Source organism: Neomonachus schauinslandi, chromosome 6 (genome assembly GCF_002201575.2).
Source record: "Neomonachus schauinslandi chromosome 6, ASM220157v2, whole genome shotgun sequence".
Taxonomy (NCBI): domain Eukaryota; kingdom Metazoa; phylum Chordata; class Mammalia; order Carnivora; family Phocidae; genus Neomonachus; species Neomonachus schauinslandi.
The window spans coordinates 31,835,943-31,858,333 of record NC_058408.1 but is presented as its reverse complement, the minus strand read 5'-3'; the positions used below and the strand labels follow the sequence as shown (position 1 = coordinate 31,858,333).

General features: G+C 34.2%; 1 protein-coding gene across 1 annotated transcript in view; it reads right to left on the bottom strand.

Moving 5' to 3' along the window:
* Window positions 1–22,391, bottom strand: part of DENND1B (DENN domain containing 1B) — a 262,179-nt gene that overhangs the window by 101,873 nt on the left and 137,915 nt on the right. The window contains exons 11-13 of the mRNA XM_044916349.1: window positions 11,594–11,694; window positions 6,049–6,094; window positions 914–1,015 (exon numbers count right to left, since the gene is read on the bottom strand). Coding sequence (XP_044772284.1) covers window positions 914–1,015; window positions 6,049–6,094; window positions 11,594–11,694 — 249 coding nt within the window. The remainder of the gene's footprint in view (window positions 1–913; window positions 1,016–6,048; window positions 6,095–11,593; window positions 11,695–22,391) is intronic.

Sequence of the window (22,391 nt, the reverse complement as noted above, 5' to 3'; positions counted from 1 at the left end):
CATGAAATACAGAATATATCCTATTACAAGCTGCAGACACGCACATGCACGCGCACGCGCGCGTGCGCGCACACACACACACACAAACCCTCTGCAAGATCAAAGACCAGAAAAGAACTGGCACTTAATTTATCAGCCTTTACAGACAAAAGACAGTTTTCGTCATTTCAAAAGGATCAGATGTCTTTTATGACAAACTGGGTTTGCAGTTTAATTTACAAATAGAATTCTAAGTAAGCAGTCTTTGCTCTGCCAAAGCAAATGACAAACAGTGTAGGTTTTCATTCTTGCAGCCCTCAGCAGGATAGAAAAGATTAAAATAAAACTGAAATAATTTAGAGAAAACAAATAAATGTTTCAGAAAGTTGAGGGAGATCAAAGACAGAATTTTCTGACCCCAACTGTACAAGCATTTCTTATTATATTGACCAGTGCCATCAGATCATTAATTAAAAGGAAAAGCACTGGCAGGTGGCAGGGAAGCAAAAGCCGGTAATTGGCCCCCTTCTTCTCCTTGCCTTCAAAAACTCTCTCATTCTTTTGCAAGACATGCCACTAGGCAGACAGAAATGCCTACTTTGTAATATAATGATTAAGATGAGATGAAGAGACTTAGGTTTAAAGAAACTCTGCCTAATGAGTGCATCTAGCTTTTTAATTATGATCCTACTTTTACAATAGGAATAGGATGTTCCATTCAACATCTCATCAACTGCCAAAAGTAGAAAATATTAAATATAGAATCTACATGATTCCTCTCACACCCATGCACATACTCAGCCCTTTTACTTCAGATAGAAAACTGGGAAAAATAACTCTTGGTAATTCAAGGGTCCAGGAGAAAACATATATATATATATCTATATATATATAGATATATGTATGTTCACCACAAAATAGCCTTCAGACTTACCACATCACTCGGTAGGTTGTTCAAGTCATTAAATGGTGATTCTAAAGTGTTTGTGTCAACATTTAACATAACCACATCCTCCAATGATTTATTTTTCACTCTCTGTTTAAAAAACACAATTATAAATAAACATCTTAGTATATTTTCCTTCCAAAACTATAATGAGCTTAGAAATGTAGAGAAAATTATCTTAAGGATAATCAGCCTTGGGAAAAGAAAAAAAGAAAATCCTATATTATAAGAACATATAAATGACTTTGCCTTATGAGAAAGAAAGTTTGTCCATAATCATTCAAAAAGATTGGGTGGAAAAAAATCCTTAAAATAGAATGTTTGCTCATCTAAACACACTGATTTAGTTTGGATACTGAATATAATTTAACTACCAAAGAGATATTACAACAAAAACTCACAAAATAGGCACAGCTACATTAACCACAAAAATTTATACCTTTATAAGCTGAATTTCAATCCTATGATACAGGAACTTGTGGCCAGTTCTATACCTATTTTTAGCATAAATCATATTGTAGGGCTAACATAAGCCAATAATTATGACTACTGTAAGTGAACTAAGTTTTAAATTAATAAACATTTTCTCTGTATTTCCATATCAATTCAGTGTAAGCTGATGATGAGGACTGTAAGTTAAGAAAAATGATAAAGAAGGCAGTAATAAGAAATTGTTAGTAATATTTATCACATGATTAATATAAAAGATCAAATTTAACAGCCTATCAAATTGTTTGGCTTATCTTATTTGTTTGACAATTTAGTCAAATGGTCAAATTATCTCAATATGTGGACTAATGATGGTAAATTAGAATTTCATCAAATTTTTCATTCTTAAAGAAAATACTTATGGTTTATTTTTCCTATTTAAACTAATATGTATACTTAAATCACGTAAATCTATTTGCCTTATTTACATGATAGGAAATAGTATTACTTTTTGAGCAAATAAATAAGGTGCTCATTAATGAAATAGATCTATCAACTCAGAATTCCATAATTGTATAGGTCAACTGGCAATAAGTAAATTAATTTCAGTGTAGTATTCTTCTTCAGTATAGTATTTTTAAAAATGACATTCTAGAATAATAGCCATTTTTGCAATTATTAAATACCTTCAATTTTAAGTTGGCCAGACCAATTTTTTTAAGTTGTTCAAGAATGAAATTTCCTTGATTGATTTAGAACTTCAAATCTCTGTATATTAGGTAGAATGTTAAATTTGCTAGGGAAATGGTGGTATAGAGTACGGAATTTGTGTTAAGAAAGCCAGAGTGTCTGTGCAGAACATGAATTCTCCAGGGAACACATGATTTTAAAAATCCATCTTGGAAAAGTCATTGTAAGTACTCTAAAATAAGAGTCAGAGGATGGCTGTTTCTTAGAAATTAACAGAGAATCACCTACAATTGTGTGACACTATTGACAAAACATTTATAAACTATTCCCTTTCCTTTCCATATGTATACATACATGCAAAAGAGGCTCACATACATAAATATATAGTTATCTACAAGTTAACTATAGCATAAATACAAAAATATCCTATTTTATAAGCAAAAATACATTTATATTAATGGCATTTGGATGGGAAAGGTGTGTCATAATTTTGATTTCCACCTTCAATTCTAAGTTGTCCCTTTCAACAGAAACTGTAAAGATAATCCAGAAATCCAATGCACTTGCTAAAGGATAAAATGAGTTCCTCTAAATAGCCTGAAATAATGGTTATGTGATGCCTAAATATTCTGTGGTGATACAAATGCTAAACTCTGAGTAAAGAAGATTAGTATTAACATGAAATGTATAATTTTTTCCAAGTTGCACTTAGTTTAAAAAAAGTGTGATAATAGCTGAATATTAAATTCTGTTCAAGGGACCATGCAATAAGAATGGAAAATGTATTGATTTCAATAAATCAATACAACTAAATGAGAACGATTCTACATAAGCAACAAGAGAAATACAGTATGTAATTAAAATTTTTTTTTAATTTGGATTAATCTTAGTATTTTATCTATGTTTCCTTCCAAGTCAGGCTTTAACAATTTTCTAAACAGGAGTAAAAGGTCATACAGCATATAAAATGATACCACTTTCTCTGTCTCATACTTTTATAGCTCATAAAATTCATCAGCTTGCTTGGATCGGGAAAGAACAAGAAAAAGGAGAATTTGCCTTTTTCTTCAAAAGTAGTAAAATAATATCAGGACAGAGACTGAAAGTCTTATGAAGGACAACAGCAAGGTATTAAAAGTTGGTAAGTTTTTCTCTCACATCCTCTCTATATAATGACCCATCCAGGCAATGTGACTACATATGTGCATCATGTGTTTTATTGCAAGGAAATGACACAGTGGCAGTAGTCACATGTTCTTGTAAAACTGAACTAACATTTTATTCAGAACTATTTTTTGTGTATTTTAAAACACATAATACAATCCTTACTTTGTAGCCTCCACTAACTTATTTCTGAACATCATTTACAGGCCTTTGAGTTCATCCCTAAAGTCTAATTTTCAGGGGGAACAAAATGTCCTTATCCTTTACTTTGGAAGCAAATTCACCTTTTAAAAAGAGATTCCTAGCCATCTTTCACTCATGATTACATAGAAATAATTAAAAGAAAGATTTGAAAGGATATTAGTTTCACATCCTTGAACAATTATATCTAGAAGTCTTTGTAAAACTAGTGTACTGAAACTGTCTTGACCAAGAGAGAGAATAGGGCATATTTTGATTCTTCCTAAAAAAAAAAAAAACCTGTTGTAATTGCAGCCGAGCAAAATGTAAAAAATTACTCAGTTTGGTCTCATATATAAAATAGGTAAACAGATATATCCACATTTTAATTATAACACCATTAATATAAAACAAGATAGCACAAAAGATAAAAAAATCTGTCTATTAATGATATAGTAAGAATAGAATTGCAGGACTTGTATCATTTTGTAATAAATTAAGGAGAAAGTTACTAAATGGTACCCAACTGGTTTAAAGACATTCTCGAAGTTCTATTGTACCTTCTTGTTCACTATTAAACCAAATAAACCTAATTGAACTGACTACAAAGACAGTTCAATAAGTCCAGAGTATAAAAGGTACAGAGATTTCAGCCAATCTAATCATGGCTCTAAACAGTCTTATTTAATGATGAACCAATTTAAAATTAGAATGGACCATTTCTCTAAGACAATACTGTAAGAAGTAAAAAATTCTTAGATTTGCTCCTTAAAAAAAGTACTGATTTTCTCTATAGGTATCCAATAAATTTATGATAAGGGTGATCAAATATTTAAAACATGTACCCATTTCCATAATATTTTGGAAAAGCTGAATCATCTGTTTTAAACGTTGATATAGCACTATTACACAACAAAATATATCACATCAACAGGTACAATAAACTACTTTAAGTATTTTTCATCTGTACAGATAAATATATTATAAAAATTAATCTATTAAATAAGAAGAGACATGTGCACTAAAATCAAATTCAATTTGATGACTTCTTTGAACCCATACCAACTAACTGCGGTTAGATTTTATTCAGTGAAAATAATGATGAATAAAATACCAGATATATATCCCACAATCAAATAACAGACTAAATACCTATTCATTCATGCTTTATTTTATGCACATTGACCTTCCACTGCCAGTACCTTGTCATGTAAGAATAAATTTTCTAAAAATTAATAAACATAAAGATTCATAATGTTATCCAACTCAGACTTCAAAATTAAAAACAAATTAAGTCTACCAAAGAAACTCATTAAAATGTATTCTTTGTTGATGATTAAACAAATAAAAAATGTTGCCCTAGCATTCTATAAAAGGAGAAAATGACCAAAACCAGAGCACACGTAGAACTCTCTAACTCAGGAAGGACTACTATAGGAACATTACTTCTCCAGACACAATCCTCAAGAGTTTTAAAATAATCAAAAGGATCTTCCTTGATCAGCAAAGTGAGGACTGATGGTGTATACAGTGACAACAACTAATGAGAAAACCAAATCTAACTCATTTAGGTTGTTGATTAGAAATTGGGCTAATGTAGGGCGCCTGGGTGGCTCAGTTGGTTAAGCGACTGCCTTCGGCTCAGGTCATGATCCTGGAGTCCCTGGATCGAGTCCCGCATCGGGCTCCCTGCTCGGCGGGGAGTCTGCTTCTCCCTCTGACCCTCCCCCCTCTCATGTGCTTGCTCTCTCTCATTCTCTCTCTCTCAAATAAATAAATAAAATCTTTAAAAAAAAAAAAAAAGAAATTGGGCTAATGTACAATATGCACAATCAGCAAAAGAAAAAAAAAAGAAAGAAAACTGAATAAAACTGAAATCAGCTAGCATAATGATACCATGCAACTGACCCAAGTCTTTTGTTTGGGTCCAAGTCTTTTATTTATTTATTTTTTTTAGAATCTAATCTTCTAAGAAGTCTTCTCTGGAAATCTCACTGATTCCAAGTTCAAGGTATTTAAAGTTCAAAGTTTTTCACTATAATAATGACAAGTCACAAAAATCATTTTGGAATGAAGTGATAACAGTGCAAAAAAAAATTACTGCATTTTAAATCCCCAACAGGACTGGAAATTAAAAAAATTTTAAAGCTATATTCTAATTTAAACTTCATGATTAGAATATTAAAATCACATCTTGAAAATGCACACTGATAAACTGGATCATAATGGAGCTTGAAAAATAAAAACATTTTCCCTTTATGACTTATAACTACATAAATTCTGACCTTCAAAATAAGGTCTGAAAAAGAAATAAATATAAAAGATCCCAAGTGCCATAAAGAAAGTGTTTCATCAAAGACTAAGTTTTTAGTATTTAAAAACTTACCACATGACCTTGACCAAGTTTAACATATTTTCATGGGTTTCATGCCATTGAAGATGTTCATTCAGTATACTAATTGAAATGAAATTATTCCAAATATTACCTTTTTGAAAATGATTGTGTAAGGATACCCTAAATATGAAACTAGTCACTGCTTTATACTATTCAGCTGATACTCTTGAACCCATTTAACTGATTAAATGATTAAAAATCATTTAACTATGATTTTTATTAATTAATTTATCACTCATGTATCTCATGTCTGAAAGATACTCACCTCTATGAGGCTGGAGTGTATTCCAATCAGGTATGGCATTGGAGCACTAAATTAAAGATATATAATGTATAAGTTCATTAAAACTAAAACAACAATATAAGTAATTCAGAAGGTTTAAAAAACTAAATTAATTAAATGTACAGTTCTAATACAGCCCATTATAGATGTTTAAAATTATTCAATATATAAAAGTCAAATTTAATCTGGGAGGCCATTAGTATATTCAAATTAAGGTTGATTTGCATAAAAATCACAAAATAATCTATAATTAAATAAAGAGTGGTAATGCCTAAAATAACTTTTTTATTTAGGAAGAATATTAGAGTCTAGGCCATAGTCTGAATTAAACCTTCCATATACCTCATATCAAATATATCCTAATTATCAAATTCACATTTCTCTTATATACCTTTTTTTATTCAATTAGTTTCTTACTTCTATGATTTTCTTAATATATCATCATTTCATGCCTATTATGGCACCAAAATTTTTTGAGTTAGTCAATCACTCAAAATCTATTGAGACCTACTATGTGCCAGGCACTGCTTGGGAACTAGAAGTACAAAGATAAACAAGCGCCTCCTCTACTGTTATCATTCTCTTTCTGTGCTATCTTTCTGCTCATATACTTAGTCCTTTATTTAAATGTCATACATTCCTATTTATCCCACTTTTACTTCTATTAATAAAATAATTTTAACAAATCAAAATATTCAAATATGTTTAAGAATAATACTGAATTAATTAATTCAACAGATAATATCTGGAGCAAACCAGATGCTGGAACCTGAGCTATGGTACAATAATAAATGATATAAACAGAATATATTCCCTTGTGGATCTTATACTCCAACAGAGGATACAGACATTAAATATTTTTTGTAACATAAAATCAGACTTACTAGTAATTTCAAAAACATTTCTCATGAAATACAAGAGGGAATTATCTAACGACATTTTAAAATCAAAATATTATTTAACAAGAAAACCTGAGAATGGACGGATGTCCACAAAGGTAATAGAAGATATGCAAATAAATAGCTATTTAAAAATAAAACATTTTTGACACTTCTTGTATAGACATCTCTGAGTTATATTTAATGCAACCATTTTCTACGTTAATGAAAACAGTCTTTTTCAAAGAATTTGCTTAATTTTCCAAACGTCACTGTCACTGTTAGAGTTGAGCTGTCCAAACTCCTGCATACACTCTGTACTGAGAACCAGTCATGGATAAAGCTAACAGGCACCTCGACAGATCCACAGTTTTCAAGGTAACCTCAAAACTCCAAATTTATTTAAAGATGACTTAACCACTAACATATATCCAGAATTCACCAAAAATAAGGATGGTTAAAATTTATATTTGACTCCTCATTATCCTGTTCATTACTTCTCATTGTACTAGGTTCCATCTAATTCCCTTTTGTAGCTTTGTTCCTTCCTATCTTTTTTTTTTTTTTTTAATACAACAGACCATCTGGAATTGATCTGATATTCTGGAACATTTGACTGAAAGTTAAGAACTATTTATAGGCCTTGATATCCTTAAGACCTAAGAGATTTTTCTGCCTTCAAAAGGAAACAGGAGGAATAAATGTGGACTGTCCCACTTCTGCTTAAATAAAGGAAGGCTGATTACTTCCCTAGTTCAAGTTCTCATCTCTGGAATTCCTTCTGGGACTCCATAGAAGACATAAAATATATGTCACTAACTATTCTAGGCTCCCACGACCGGGTTCAGAACATTTTCACAAAACAGGGTAGCAAATCCCAAGATCTTAAATATGTCAAGCTGTCCATGTGCAAAATAAGTATAAAATTATTCAAGTTACTATGCAAACTTCCAATTCACCCAGATTTATCCTACCCACAAAATTTACAACATAGAAAGTCCAAGGTATCTCAAATTTTGAAGCACGTTTTAATATAATGAGTGTTCATCAAAAATATAAAAGCTTTCTAAAATTAACAATTATTATGTCCATTTTACAGATGTTGGACGAACACTGAGTGGATCAGATTTCAAAAATTCAGAGCCAAAACTAGTAGCTAACCTACTGAAGTCCTATGAAATACAGCTAACACTTTTAAAACTTCATGAGAGCTAGTTATTTCTTGAAATACAAAAAATAAATGTTTAGCAGTTGTTAAACTAGAATAAAAATTCAATTAAGGGCTCATATGTAGAACTTAGTAATGAAGTAACTTGTAACTTTTTCTGTGAGATTACTGGGTACTGTGTTTTTATCTCACTAATTACTAACAAAATCAAAAACATATAGAGATGTTAGAACTGCAAGCATTATTAATCTAGAGCATAAATTCCTAAAATAATCATGATGTTTTGCATATAGATTTTATAGAATATATTTTATAGACAGATTTTGTATTTTATGGAATATAGATTTTACTGAATAGTTATTTCTTTCTCATGAAAACTGGATTGTGTACCTCCCAATATTATATCAGCCAAATCTCACGAAAAGTAATTTTGCAACCCTAGCTGAAATCTCCTAATTAGATTAGGGTGTTAATAAGTCAGGAAGAGATCCTTGGCAACACAGATGTTTTATCATCCACATGCAAAATTGTCCTAGATCTTTCTGTCAATGAAGTTATTTTGCAAAGATAGGATACAGAAGACCATAATGACTGCTTCTTATTTGGGGTAGCAATTAATCTTTACTCAAAAATAATCACCATGTAATAGCTTTTTTTTTTTTTTCTTTTTAGGTTTTCTTACAGAGACCACCTGTGGGTACACTGTAACAGCAGTCTATTAACTTAGGTAGTCTAAACAGCATAATTTTCCATTTATGTTTTAAAAAACAATTCTCTTAAAAGCTAAATCTGCTCCTTTCATGGAAAGAACAGTCAGATAGGTAGCCTAAATAAAAAAGTGACTCAACCACTCTTGAACAAATAAAGAATGATTATAATTTTACTGGTACTAGAGTCATACTACCTCCTAGGTGTTTAAGGACTCAGAAAGTTTAAGAGTGTGTGGCAGTATCATGGACTTGCCACATTAAGGTTCTCTCTTTCTCCCTCTCCCTCTCTCTCATTCTCTCTCTCGTAGTAAAAACACTGAATATGAGATCCGCCCTCTTAAGAGATGTTTAAGTCTGCAACACAGTATTGTTAACCACAGGCACAACATTGTGCAGCAGACCTCTAGAACTTAATCATCTTGTATAACTGAAATCTTGTACCTGTTAAATAGAAATTCCCATTCTTCTTTTACACTGGTAGATTAAAAGAAAATCTAGATGGTGTCATCTCCTCCCAGTCGCCTTCCCTAACCTACTAAGCAATGTGGGCCACTTCTTCCTAGGTGTCCATCCATGTTGCATTTACATGCCTCTGATATAAACCTTACAGTACTGAAGTGTTACTCTGTGTTCCTCTTGTGTGTACGTGTGTGTGTGTGTGCTCTATGCACATGTGTGTGAATTTCTTCCTCTCTTTGGATACTACAAAGGCAGAAACTAAGTTTCATTCATTACCTTACATATACTCACTGCTTGGCAAATAGGTGTTCACTAAATATTTGATGTACAAATGGATGGATGAATGAATGAGTCAACAAATTAGCACGCCTTTCATTAGTAGACCCAGATGCTATATTCATGCATGGTCACAAGATGGCATTATGACTCTCCACAGTCTATGTCATACCAGAGATACCAGGTGCGCAAACAAAAATACTTCCAGGAGACAGGATTATTTCAGGATTTGGAAAGTACCATTCACCTTGAAGAGTTGGCAAATATACATCTAACCCATCAAACCTTTCTGGTGTTATTTTTGAAGTGAAATATAAAAATGTCTTTATTCAAAAACCATGAGACTGAAGGGACAATCACTAATATTTTTCTCCCTTTTGCATAGAGATCAGTATAATTCTAAGATCACTTGTAAGGACGCAAAGGGAAGAAAACTATTTTCCCTAAGAAATACTTTAGTCCATAAAATTTTCTGACAGAAGAGAGCTAGAGTCTTAGACAGCTATTTCAAAAGAAAAAAAAGAAAAAAATTATATTATACTGCTCAGTTCCTATGATAGAAGCTGAGCCTATCATTGTGACCTTAAGGTTCAGGAAGTTTCAGATAACTCCTTGTTTATCACTGCTGTACTCTCCGGAACAGGGAACTGTCTGGCATATAGGCTGTTAGAACTTGTCCTAAAGGCTATTTCAAAGTTAGAAACTGGTAAAAAAATTCGAGGGACTGAAATATGAAACAAGCTTCCTTCCTTATAGTGGAAGCAGCAGAAGAACTTGATGGCAGGGTTAGAAAGTATCAGGAAGACATCTCTGGAAAGAATTAGCACAGAACTACCTACCTCACAGAATAATTTCTAAATAACAGTATTTTAGAAAGTCTTAAATGTGTAATCATTACAGAGAACTGAACTTAAAGGGACGTTACCTCCTAAGAGGTCAGAATGTTTTAATAGAGAAATTAAAATAGCATAACATTATATATGATAAAATATAATTCTAAGCTTCGTCATTAGAAGTGTTAGTTCTTGAGCCACTAACTTGACATGTACTTTTAAAAATCATGTATCAATATATTTTCAAATTACTTTTGTAAGAATTATTTAAAATGAATAAATTTTAATTACTGAACACCATGTGCCAGGATCTATGGCATTGTCAATGTGAATAAACTGCCATTCCTGCCTTCAAGATGCTAATATGTACTAGGTATGTTGGTCACAGGGATTATATTTCTCTGTTAATCATTTTTTAATGTTTAAAGCAATAATTAAGTCAGCATTCTTCATTTTAAAAGTCTTGCTAGAGTCAGCATTTCAAGCTGCTGTTCCAGAGTCTAACCCTTGTCCAGCTTCACCGTGAGTATACACACTCTTCCGGAGGAAGAGAACAGAAAAGTTCTACAGGTATAGTTGAGTTCAAATTGGGTGAGATCACTGGGAGTTGTTTCTAATGCCAGGAAGCTTTTCAAAATGATTCCCAACACTTTTCAACATTGCTTTTCATAGTGGCTTAAGGCTGAGACTTTGATTTAAACCAGAAACTCAGGGAATCCCTGAATTAGAGGCAACCCCTTTGCTGGTATTTGGTATTTGGTGTGCTGCTGAGGGAAGAGGGGTCTAGGAAAGTGTGTCCTCAGGTAAAGGGAATGAAAGTGTGCCCCAACAGAGACAATGTGGTTTCTGACACCCTCTGCAGACAAATCCTGACACCGGGGATACGGAGTTCTCTGATACTATAACTTCTGCTAACCACCACTAAGACTGTACTTATTTCTCTTTATGCATTTAATTATCTAAATGACTGCAGAAGTACCTCACAAAGTCTAAAGAACTTTATGCTTGTCAAGTATACATTTTTGCTAGCTTTGAAATGCCCTTCACGAAAGCACCTTCTAATATTTGTTACCAGTCTCTAAGCCAAGTTTCAGGGCTCCCATTCATCTATATATACACACCACGCTTACCTACTCTACAAATAATGAGTCTTCTCTAATCACAAAGCCTGGATTTAAAGGGGTCCGGCCAGAGCCGTCTTACCAGCAGTAGTCCAGCAGGTGCGGAGGAAGCACTGGGATGTATATGTGTTGCCAGTACATGGGGTACAGCAGGGCAACCGATCCATGGACACAGGCAGTTAACTGAAGTTTGCAAAAGGATAATAACAGTAAGTAGCTGCTGACCCTCCAAACAAAAAGACATGCTTAAGTTAGCAAAGATTAATAACAACCACAAAACAATTTATTTAGCGACCTAAATCACACTACCTTTACCAATTCTGCCAGGAAAAAAAAAAATCTTATGTTCAAAACCCCTCTAAAAAATATACAAATAGCAAAAGTGGCTTCTTGGGCACCTTATGGAGACAATTATAACTATCTGAAAATACAGTGTTTGGGGTCAAAACTTAGAACATAAATAAAACTGAAAAATTAGGTGAGCATCTTAGAAGAAATTATAGGAAATTACAATTTGTGCAGCACAGTTTGCGCATCACTCAGATTAATATACCACGATTAAATATGGAAAGGAAGAGAGGCTGAAAGCTCCTGAGGGATATCATTAGGGCAAATTGCCAAAGAATGAAACATGAGCCAGTCAGGAGAGTCTGGAAGCTGCAATAATACCAGGGGACTTGAATGTTCGACAGTTGGAGCTTCAGTAATGTGTGAACTGCGGGTTATGGTATCAAGAGACTCTGTTCACTGACACATAGAATGTCACTATTGACCAGCGAACTGCCCAAGCTTGACAGCTGTACTACAGGAAGCCAAGTATATCATAATTTCATATTTAAACTGTTCATTTCAGATTAACATTTTGTTTCCTAGCTTTATATCACAACAGCTGCAAATACACTGATGCTATTTTAAAGGTAATTGCCATTTTAATTGTCTTGTTTTGGCAAGCAGTTAATTAAATATTTTTTTTAATGCTTAACAAAGGGATATCACTTTTTTTCCCCTCCCTCCTACTGACCCTCACCAGAATTCTTTCCATGGGACTTTTCTTTACATCTTAAATTATATTTCTCTGTTAATCATTTTTTAATGTTTAAAGCAATAATGAAGTCAGCATTCTTCATTTTAAAAGTCTTGCTAGAATCAGCATTTCAAGCTTACTAATTAAATCATTTTATTCAACTTGAAAATCGGAATTTAAAAATAAAACTGTATGAAAATAATCCACAGACTTTCTGTAAACCATTATTCCTGTTATACAGAGAAATTAAAACTTACACACAATAATCAAATTAACCTAAAAGGATAAATGTATAAAAAGCAATTCAATCTTAATAGAAACATTTGTTCATATTTAAGTGCAAAATAGTTCAGCTAAAAAAAAAATTAAAGGAATCCCATTTGAACCAAAAACATAAAAATTTTTATTAAAAGTATACTCATCTTCATCATATATATTTTTTCCAGTTAGATTTTTAATTAATTTTATATGGCAAACAATGTATTTTGTTTCTATTTAGGATGCTATCATTAAAGGATTTTAGTACTTGGGACTTACAAGCTTTACTAGTTTATCTACAGTATTCCTTCAACACAAATTATTTTTTAAAAATTCCTTAATTGGAGCATATAATATACCACTAGGAGGCATTCAAATACCTTCACTTAACAATTACAGACCTTGGATTTATTTGTCTTATTTGAACCCTCATAGAGGGAGATGAAATAGGGTTGATCTAACTCGGTCAAATTCTCTGAGAGCTCTTAGGTACTCCCTGGTTGTAAATTAGGCATCTTTAAAGCTGTATTAACTCTTTCCATCCCTTCAGTGTAACTCAATGGCTAAAAGCATTTATACAGCTTTGAAAGGGGGCTACTTTACTCAATCTCTCCATTTGCACACAGATTACTTTTAAAGCAACTCATTTAAAGCCTTAAAAAAAAGAGAAAGTGTTCCTTTTACATTATTAAGAAAATAACAGTGTAACAAGAATAATACTACATTCTCAAAATGAGGAATTACAATAAGGGTAACCTATTTTATTGGGTACACCCAGAGTTCAAAGCACTCTATTAATTGCTTTATAGATACCTTCCCTATGCCCTTAATGGTCATCCTTAAGTGAAGTTATGAATTATTCGCTAAGAAGGCACAATATCATCTGATGAATCTTATTGGCTTCACACAGAGGGCGATTGCTCTCCGTGATGAGAGACAGTTACAAAACACCTGCAACGGCCAGCATGTGGCAAAGGATCATCTTTACTAATCAAGGTCTGCCCGGAAAGAAGAATGTTCTACAGGATTTGGCAACTTTTTGGATTTAGCGGGTAGGTGACAGGGAGAGGTAAAAACACTACCCCTCCCTAACCACAATTTCTGGCCTAAGCAACTAGAATGAATTATTTAAAGTGATACAGCGAAAAGTGTCAGGTTCAGGTGCAACTACAAGGAATATGTTTTTGCAAATATCGATCCTGTTAAATGTGAGACATCCAAGTGGAAATTTCCAGAGCAGGCAGAAACAGACCAAAGATCCCCTACACTCCCCTAGCAGCATGTAATAGCTATGTGATTGAAAACTAGAGAGAACACTATTATAACATCTACTTTGCAGAAGAGTTAGTAGTGAGTGAAAAAACACAACTAAGAAAAAAATGTACTAGGAAATCAAACACAATTATATATTAGCTGTATAAAACAATAAGAAATGAAGCATACAAAATTAGGGCTCTGCCACTAAAGCTGTATGACCTCTGGCACATGTACAAATATAACCAGATCTGTTTCCTAATCTTTAAAATAAGAAGGATATGCGAGACGATCTGTAAGCATTGTCTCTGAGAGATGTAGTATTCTTTAGTCTTAGATCAGACCAATTCTAACATTTTATGTTCTTAGTTAACGATATTTTTTCCCAGACAGGTGGTTAACAGAACTAGACTACAAATCAGACCACCTTCAAAATATATCTAAAGATCATCTCTAAAACCTTTAAAGCACAAGAAGTAACTGAGCAATTGGAAATATCATAGTAAGTTACTTGCTTAATTCAACAAAATTTTTGAGTGCCTGCTATGTGTTATCATAAATCTCTACCAGGCCACAGGGACCCATACTGAACAGAACAAAGTCCCTGTATTCATGGAACTTACATTTTAGTGGGGAAAGCAAACAATAAACAAGTAAATATTATGTGGGTTAGAGGTAAGTTCTAAGAGGAAACCTAGAGCAGGCTAAGAGGGTAGAAAGTGACAGAGGGGCAGTTTTAGACAGGAGGATTAGAGACAAACTCTGATGCCGTGACATTTGAACTGAGACCCGAATGATGTAAGAGAGCCCACTGTTATGGCTTTGAGGAGAAGAGCATTTCAGGCAGATGAGGTGGGAACATGCTAGTCATCTTCACAGAAGAGTAGATTGGATCGGAGTAAGTGGGAGAACAGCGGGAGGTAAGGTCAGAGAAGCAAGCCTCGTCAGAACCAGAGGGCCTTCTGGGACATGACAGAGACTCTTAAGACTTATTCTTCATGAAATTTGTCCACACCTCTGAAGGGAACTAACTGTCACAACAAATTATTTATCTAGAACATTCTAACACCTATGCAAATTAGGGAAAATAAACTATGTATTTTAGAAGTCTGATTTGCAAAATAAAGTACTATAAAGAAATGAGATCAATTTTTAAGCCAAGTAGGAAGAATCATTTACTTGTAAGTTATTTATGATATATTGATTGTTTAAGCACAGAGGGAAATGACAATCATACTTCTTTGGACTAGAATTACCCAAGACTCTACGTCTGGCTCACAACAGGACTAGAACTCTATATTCTTTTCTAATATTCTGTCAGTGATTTAATACCACAGCTCTTCTTTATGAAAGCAGAGAGGGTGGGAGAAGTTTCAGTATTTGAGTCAGAACATATCCCAGTCATTATGCTCTGGAAACTATAGAAATAATAAATGAGGAATAATATATAATAAGGCTATAATTTTCAAAGAAAAACAAATTTTCCAAATAAAAATTAAAGAAAAAAATCCTTATCATCTTTGTTAAATGACAAATGAATATTTAAATGCAAATATGATTTCACAAAGCATACTCAATATATTGACTTGATATGGTCCCACATACTGACTAATGCACAATAAAATCACTGGGAACATTTCTCTCCCATGCACTATAATTATAAAATAAGTATATGTGGAAACCATGTGAAAAGGAAAGAACTGATGAGACCAGAAAAATCACGGGGAGAAACTTGATAAGAAAGGTGGATGACAGTGAACTTAGTCATCAAATAAACGTACTCAGAACTTCCAGTCCCAGGCCACCAGTGTCTAACAGAGATACTGTCACTGATAATAACAATAATAATACTAATATCATCAAATGTGTATATAATGCTTACTATGTGCCAGACACTATTCTGAGTACTTGATGTACTCAGACTTAATCCTCACAACAACCTTATGAAATAGCTTCTATCATCATTATTCCCATTTTACAGATCAGGACACTGCAGCAAAGTTAAGCCAATGGCCCAAGATCACCCGTCTAGTATATGGCAAAGCCAGGATACCAACCCAAGCAAGCTCCTGAGTGCAATAACCATTATATTAAAATGCTTTTTGATATACAAGCATTCAAAATTCCCATCATTATGGGGCTCTGAATAATATCTACTGGCTGAAAATATTCTATCTTAATCATATGGTGGAGAATGAGCCTTTACACTCAACAGACACACAAGAACACCTGACCTTTGTAAGACAAAGTTGAGGTCTGTGACAGAGATCCAATTTACAAAACTTTCCTCTGGCATCACAGTGGGTAACTTCAGTAGGAAACCAATGGAACAGATTCTCTCAGATGTTAAAGAGATAATTGATAAAAATTCTACCAGTTATCATCTCAGTTTGGATCTGCAAGAATATCTAGTTGGAAGCCAAACTAAAGTTCTTTCCCCTTTGTGATATAAAATCACACTCATTCCTTTTTCTTAAAGTCAAACTATATTTATTAGAGGAAATCAGCCACTAATAAAACCAAGCAATGTTTTAAGCAATTAAACAGACATGTATTTTGGGGGGAAAACCACATTTTCAGATTCCCAAGGAGACCACAGGTAAACAACCCATCAGTGTGATGACCACAATGAAAACAGCACAATTCTAATTCAACACACTTTACAAGTAAAGCTCTCATATAGACACAACGCCACTCACACATCTCTTAAACTGTGCCTCATTCTTATGGGTAAATTCTATTCACTTCAGCTGAAGTTCTATATGAATTATTGAGGGGCAGATTTATGTCCCCTAAGAATGTATTTATTCACAAAACCCAAGAAATATAGATTAGAGCCTTCATTTGATTTTTACCTGAATCAGTATTTAATTCAGAAATTTATGCACTATAAATAACTATAGGTATACAGAATAAATTGCTGCAGATGGAAATGTGATAAATTCCTCATGGAATGAAAAAAAAATTAGTGGAAAGCATAAAGAAACCATCTGTTTAAACATGCTTAATTTACACTCCCATTTAAAAATTTAGACCAAAAAAAAGTAGCAGTAGGGTATCTGATAACTACAAAGTTACCCTAACTATAAAATATTCTTACTTGAGGGGTACCTGGATGGCTCAGTTGGTTAAGCGTCTGACTCTTGATTTCAGCTCAGGTCATGATCTTAGGGTCCTGGGATCAACCCCCCCCCCCCCCAACGCCAACATCATCCGAGCTCTGTGCTCAGCAGGGAGTCTGCTTGAGGATTCTCTCTCCCAATCCCTCTTCCCCTCCACACTCACATTTTCTCTTTTTCTCTCTCTCTCTCAAATAAATAAATAAATCTTTTAAAAAATATATTACTTGAGCAAAATTTTAAAATTTAAATCCAGTGACAGTTGTAAGAAAATATTTGGAAAAACAGCAATTTTATATAATGAAAAAAGAGTATTTGTATATTTTTAATGTCTTTTGTACTAAAATATTATTTTATATTTCATTCTTTTTCTTCATCCTATTAGGATGGCAAATTCTGCCACTTAATTGCTAAAAAATCACCCTACCCTGACCTCTTTTCAGCATACACAAGTCCTTTGAAAAGTTCTAATCATCTCACATTTGATCACTAGTTTATTACCCTTTCCTACCAAATGACTGATTTTTGTTTTTGTTTTTTTTTTTGCTCACTTACTTCTTTTATGTATTCATTCTTTTAATGATTTTACAGATGGGGAAACTGAGGCAAAGTTAAACAAACTGCCCAAGATCACACAACTAGTAAGTGGGACATCAAACATGTGCCAGTTATTATTATTGGTACTGGGGATATAGTAATGAACAAAGAGACAAAAATCTCTACCCTTAGGCAGTCTGCCTTCTAGTTACCCTCTATAAACTACCATTACTGTCATACTAACTCGCCTCAACTCTTTGGTTCTCTGTAGCTGTCACATTATACATAAATGCCATAGGCTTTAAACAAATTTCTTCCCCTACATGACCTTTCCCTATTACTAAATTTCCTGCTTTCTACTTCTCACTCTCAAAGTTGATTCGATACCTGGAAAAGGCCCATACACCTTTCCACCAAAATTTAAAAGTCTAATCTACAACACTGCTTGAATGTATCCATCTATCTTCTCTCCTCCAAAAGTTGTAGATACTGAATTCTAAAGGATTATGGGTTAAGATGTTCATGTGAATTATATAAAGACTACATAATTTAGGCAATTATTTAAGAAATAAACAGTACAATTAAAGAATCACTGCATTTAACAGGTAGAAAGGATCTCAGAGGTGATTCTTCTGTTCAATTCTTTCATTTTTTAGACAAGAAACTACAGGATAAAAGTTAAATGGCTTATATGAAGTCATATAATTTTTTCGTTAAGTAGTCAGGACTGAAACACAAATCTCTAATTTAGAAGGTATTACTAATATAATCACTCTGCTACTATATCTTGGGGTAGGGTAATATTTTAAATAACCAAAAAATAAATCCAATTGGCTGATGCTACTTTTTAACTATTAGGCATTTCTGAAAATCATAATTTAAAATATCTCTTACCAGGAACAAAATAAAACTGGTTGCAAACCATTAGCAATTGGAAAAGAGACAATCACAATTGCAAAGCAATCACAAAGGAAGTTCTAAATCTTTATAAATGGAATTAAATAACTCTTAATTTGTAAAGCATATATAATTAATAAGAATGAATAATTATACACATATACTATATATTTTAATATTAAAATTGTATACAATATTCTCATATATACTTAACATAGATACATGTATATTTAGCATGCATATCAAATATATTTAAATATATACATCTATATATGAACATTTGTATAAGCATCTACATGCATGGGAATATTTATATGCACACACACACTTATTAAGGTGCAATTTATTGGTAATTAAATGACATCAAGCTCACTGCCATTATACAGCAAGTAAACAAATACCTGGTGCAGAAGACTGGTCCTTTGTGTGTCATTCTATACGTCTCTCTCTTCCTTACCTACTTTCAAACAGACTCTATATCCAACAGAAGTTTCCTTAGAAATGTTTCTAAAACCCAACTTCATCTTCCTCTTATGGTCCCTGTTCTAGTGTAGAAGCGAGTCACCCCTTGCTTTTATTTACTGCACAGACTTTTAACTGGACTCCTATTAGAGGGAATTTTCCCTACCCCATATTTTTCTTTTATAATGCTACCAGTGTTATCTTCCCCCAAACAAAGCTGGTAATATTATGTATGACCTCCCCATAATCTGTTGGATAAAATCCAAGCCCCTTAATTTAGCAAACATGTTTCTACACAATCTGGCTACTGCTTATCTCTCCAACTACATTATGTAGCACGACTTTTCTCTCTTTTCACACACACATACAGAGACATGTTAAACATGTAAATATTTCCTACACAAGACATAAACTCCATTCAAGAAACAGTGTCATCCTGAAGTCAACTTTTTAATCTACTACTCTCCCTCTTACATTTCCTGTATTAGAGTTCTTATCACATTGACTGGCCTTGATTCACTGACATGATATGATTTATGTTTTAATTTATATTTATGACTCTAATTAGTAACTTTGAAATACCCAATACATAATACCTGGCAAATAATAATATGTATCAATAAGCAAATGAATAAATCAATACTGTTATACTTGGTCTTTGGAAAACTTTACCAATGTTAAATATTTCCTTCAAATTAAAGGTCTTCCTTTTCCACTCTTTCCATAATACAGTAGGAAAGCACAATAAAATACCTGATTCATGGAAGCCCTGCCCTTCACATACTGCCCATTAGCTCCAAATTCACTCTTTGCTACCTGTGATAACGGATCTGTGCCCTTGCTGTTTTTCTCTTTTACCAGAGAGCCTAATGTCAGTAGAAGACAAAGTAGAACTTTGTCAGTACAGAACACCAGAGATACGCTGCAGGAGGAAAGGATTTTTGCTTCCTGGTTCCAGTGTGCTCTCAGGCAGTCTCCTCCAGGGCTGTGCTTCTCTAGGGCTTGGCTCCTGCAGTACACAGTGGCCAGTAACACCCAGCAGTAATACCTGGTAGCTTCTTCAGGTGGTCTTGGGGCAGAATGCTTCTGGTGAGATAAATCCCCAGGGCAATCAACTAGTCAATCAATAATCTGGATAAGGTCTTCTTTGACTATAATGCTTCTGCCAGTAACCCAGATCATTAGATGCATAGAATAACATATCCATCAGCATGGCATTCTGTACAGCATTGAACCTCATCAAGGTATTCATTTAAAAGCAAAGTAAGTAAAGCTATGAGCTCATGCCCTTTAAATTAACTAGTCTTACCCAGAAGCAACTGGCCTAATTGAAAAGTGGCGTATAACGACTCAATCATGGTGCCAGTTGGTATTATTATACCCTTAAAGGGTAGGGTTCTATTTTTACATGATGCAGGATATGCTTTAAATCAGAAAGCATTTTATGGTGTTGTTTCTCCCATTGCCAGAATACATGGGATCAGGAATCAAATGGGTAGAAGTGGGAGTGGCCCTTCCATTATTACACTTAATAACCCACTTGCGTAAGTTCTGTTTCCAGTCTCAGTAGTTTAGAACTCTTCTGGTTTGGAGATCTTACCTCCCAATAGAAATGCTTCCATGTGAATTGCAAGATAATATTGCCACCTGGCCATTTCAGGGCCCCATCACTGAAGCAACCGCTAAAAACTGGGGTTGATCTACTGGCTGATTGATCTCAGTAACCGAAGGGAAACTGGTTTGCTTCTACTCAAAAGAGGCAAAAGGACTATGTCTGGAACTGAGAGGTTCTCTGGGGTACCTCTTGGTATTTCTATGCCTAATAATAAAGGTTAATGGAAAACTACAGCAATCATTTAAAAAAAAAAAAAAGCAGAACTATTGAGGATTCAGATCTTTTGTAAGTGAAAGTCCATGTCATTATACCAGGTAAACTCAACTAGCTGAGGTTCTGGCTGAGGGTGAGGAAAATATGGAATGGGTAATGGAACAAGGAAGCCATAAATACCAATACTGTCTCATGATCAGTTATAGAAACAAGGGTCAGAGTAGCTTTGCATATTTTTTATTTGCCTTTCATATGCATGTGTTTTTATCTTCTAACCATTTTTTCTCCTCTCTACTTCTCATTTTTATTTTATATATATGTTGTTAGTAATTAAGAGAAATTTAAATGTGATTGCAATTAAATTTGAAGAGATGATTATAATGTCCCTTGGGGCTGCTTTTCCTCATTTGGGGAAATGTCTACATTTGCAAAAAGGATAGCTATATCTTAATAGCTACATATATAGATCAGTCTTGTTGTATAGAAGTACAAATGTGTTTAGAAGAGTATAAATAGAAGTCGAGTATCCAAAGGGGTGGACTAGACCAGTTATCAATTTATTGCCTAATTTACCCCTTATTGTCGGATCTATGAAAACGGATCTGTGCCCTTTAGATAATTATTCCTTTTAATAGCTGGCATGATGTTAAGCTTTGTCAGGAGAGGACACCGAAAAGACATTTCGGGAAGCAAGGGTTTGGGTTCCTGGTTCCAGGATACTCACTCAGCAGGCTCCGGCAAAGCCTGGGGCTTGTCAAGGGCCTGCTTTCCTCGGGGGCCCAGGTCCTGTAGTGCAGGTGGCAACCGGGGGCCCCTGTTTAACAGGCAGCTCCTCTAGCCCCTGACTCCTACAAATGATAGTGGCCAGAGGTCTCCCAGCACTCCCCATCATGGGCAGTTTTATAGCAGGAGTGCCTCTGGCTCTTGCAAGACCTACAATGTGGGAAGCGCCTGCATGTGGTTACTGCAGTGGACAACTGTCAGCAGCCCCAAACAGCCAGCGGCTTCCCCTGGCACCACCCCCCCCCATTGGTTTTTCAGGGCAGTGCCTCCAGTGAGACAACTCTGATAAACAGGAAGCTGTTTCCCCTCAGGTGGGCTCAGAGCAGTGTGTCGCCAGTGAGGTATCTCTCTGTGAACAAATTCCTCAGCACCCCAGGCTTTCCAGAAAGTTTGAAAGGATGACGTCTGTCATCCAAAGGGCAGATTTCCAACAAATTCTGCAGTGTAGCACCACAACAACTTCTCTGCCATCTAATGAGCCATGGTTCTGCCTTCTTCAAGAGGCAGATCTTAGGCCCAGGTGGGGCTCCTTCCTTGGGTGCTCTACCTCAGCCCTAAGATCGGTAGCTGCTTTATATCTGCTATGCCTGTATTCTTTAACGTTCTCTTCACTGCGTGCTAGTCTATCTCTTGTTACTCCAGTCCCTTGCCTTAGCTTTAAATTCTTTATGTTAAACTTTTCTTGATCAAATTACTGTGTACTCTCTCGCACCTTACT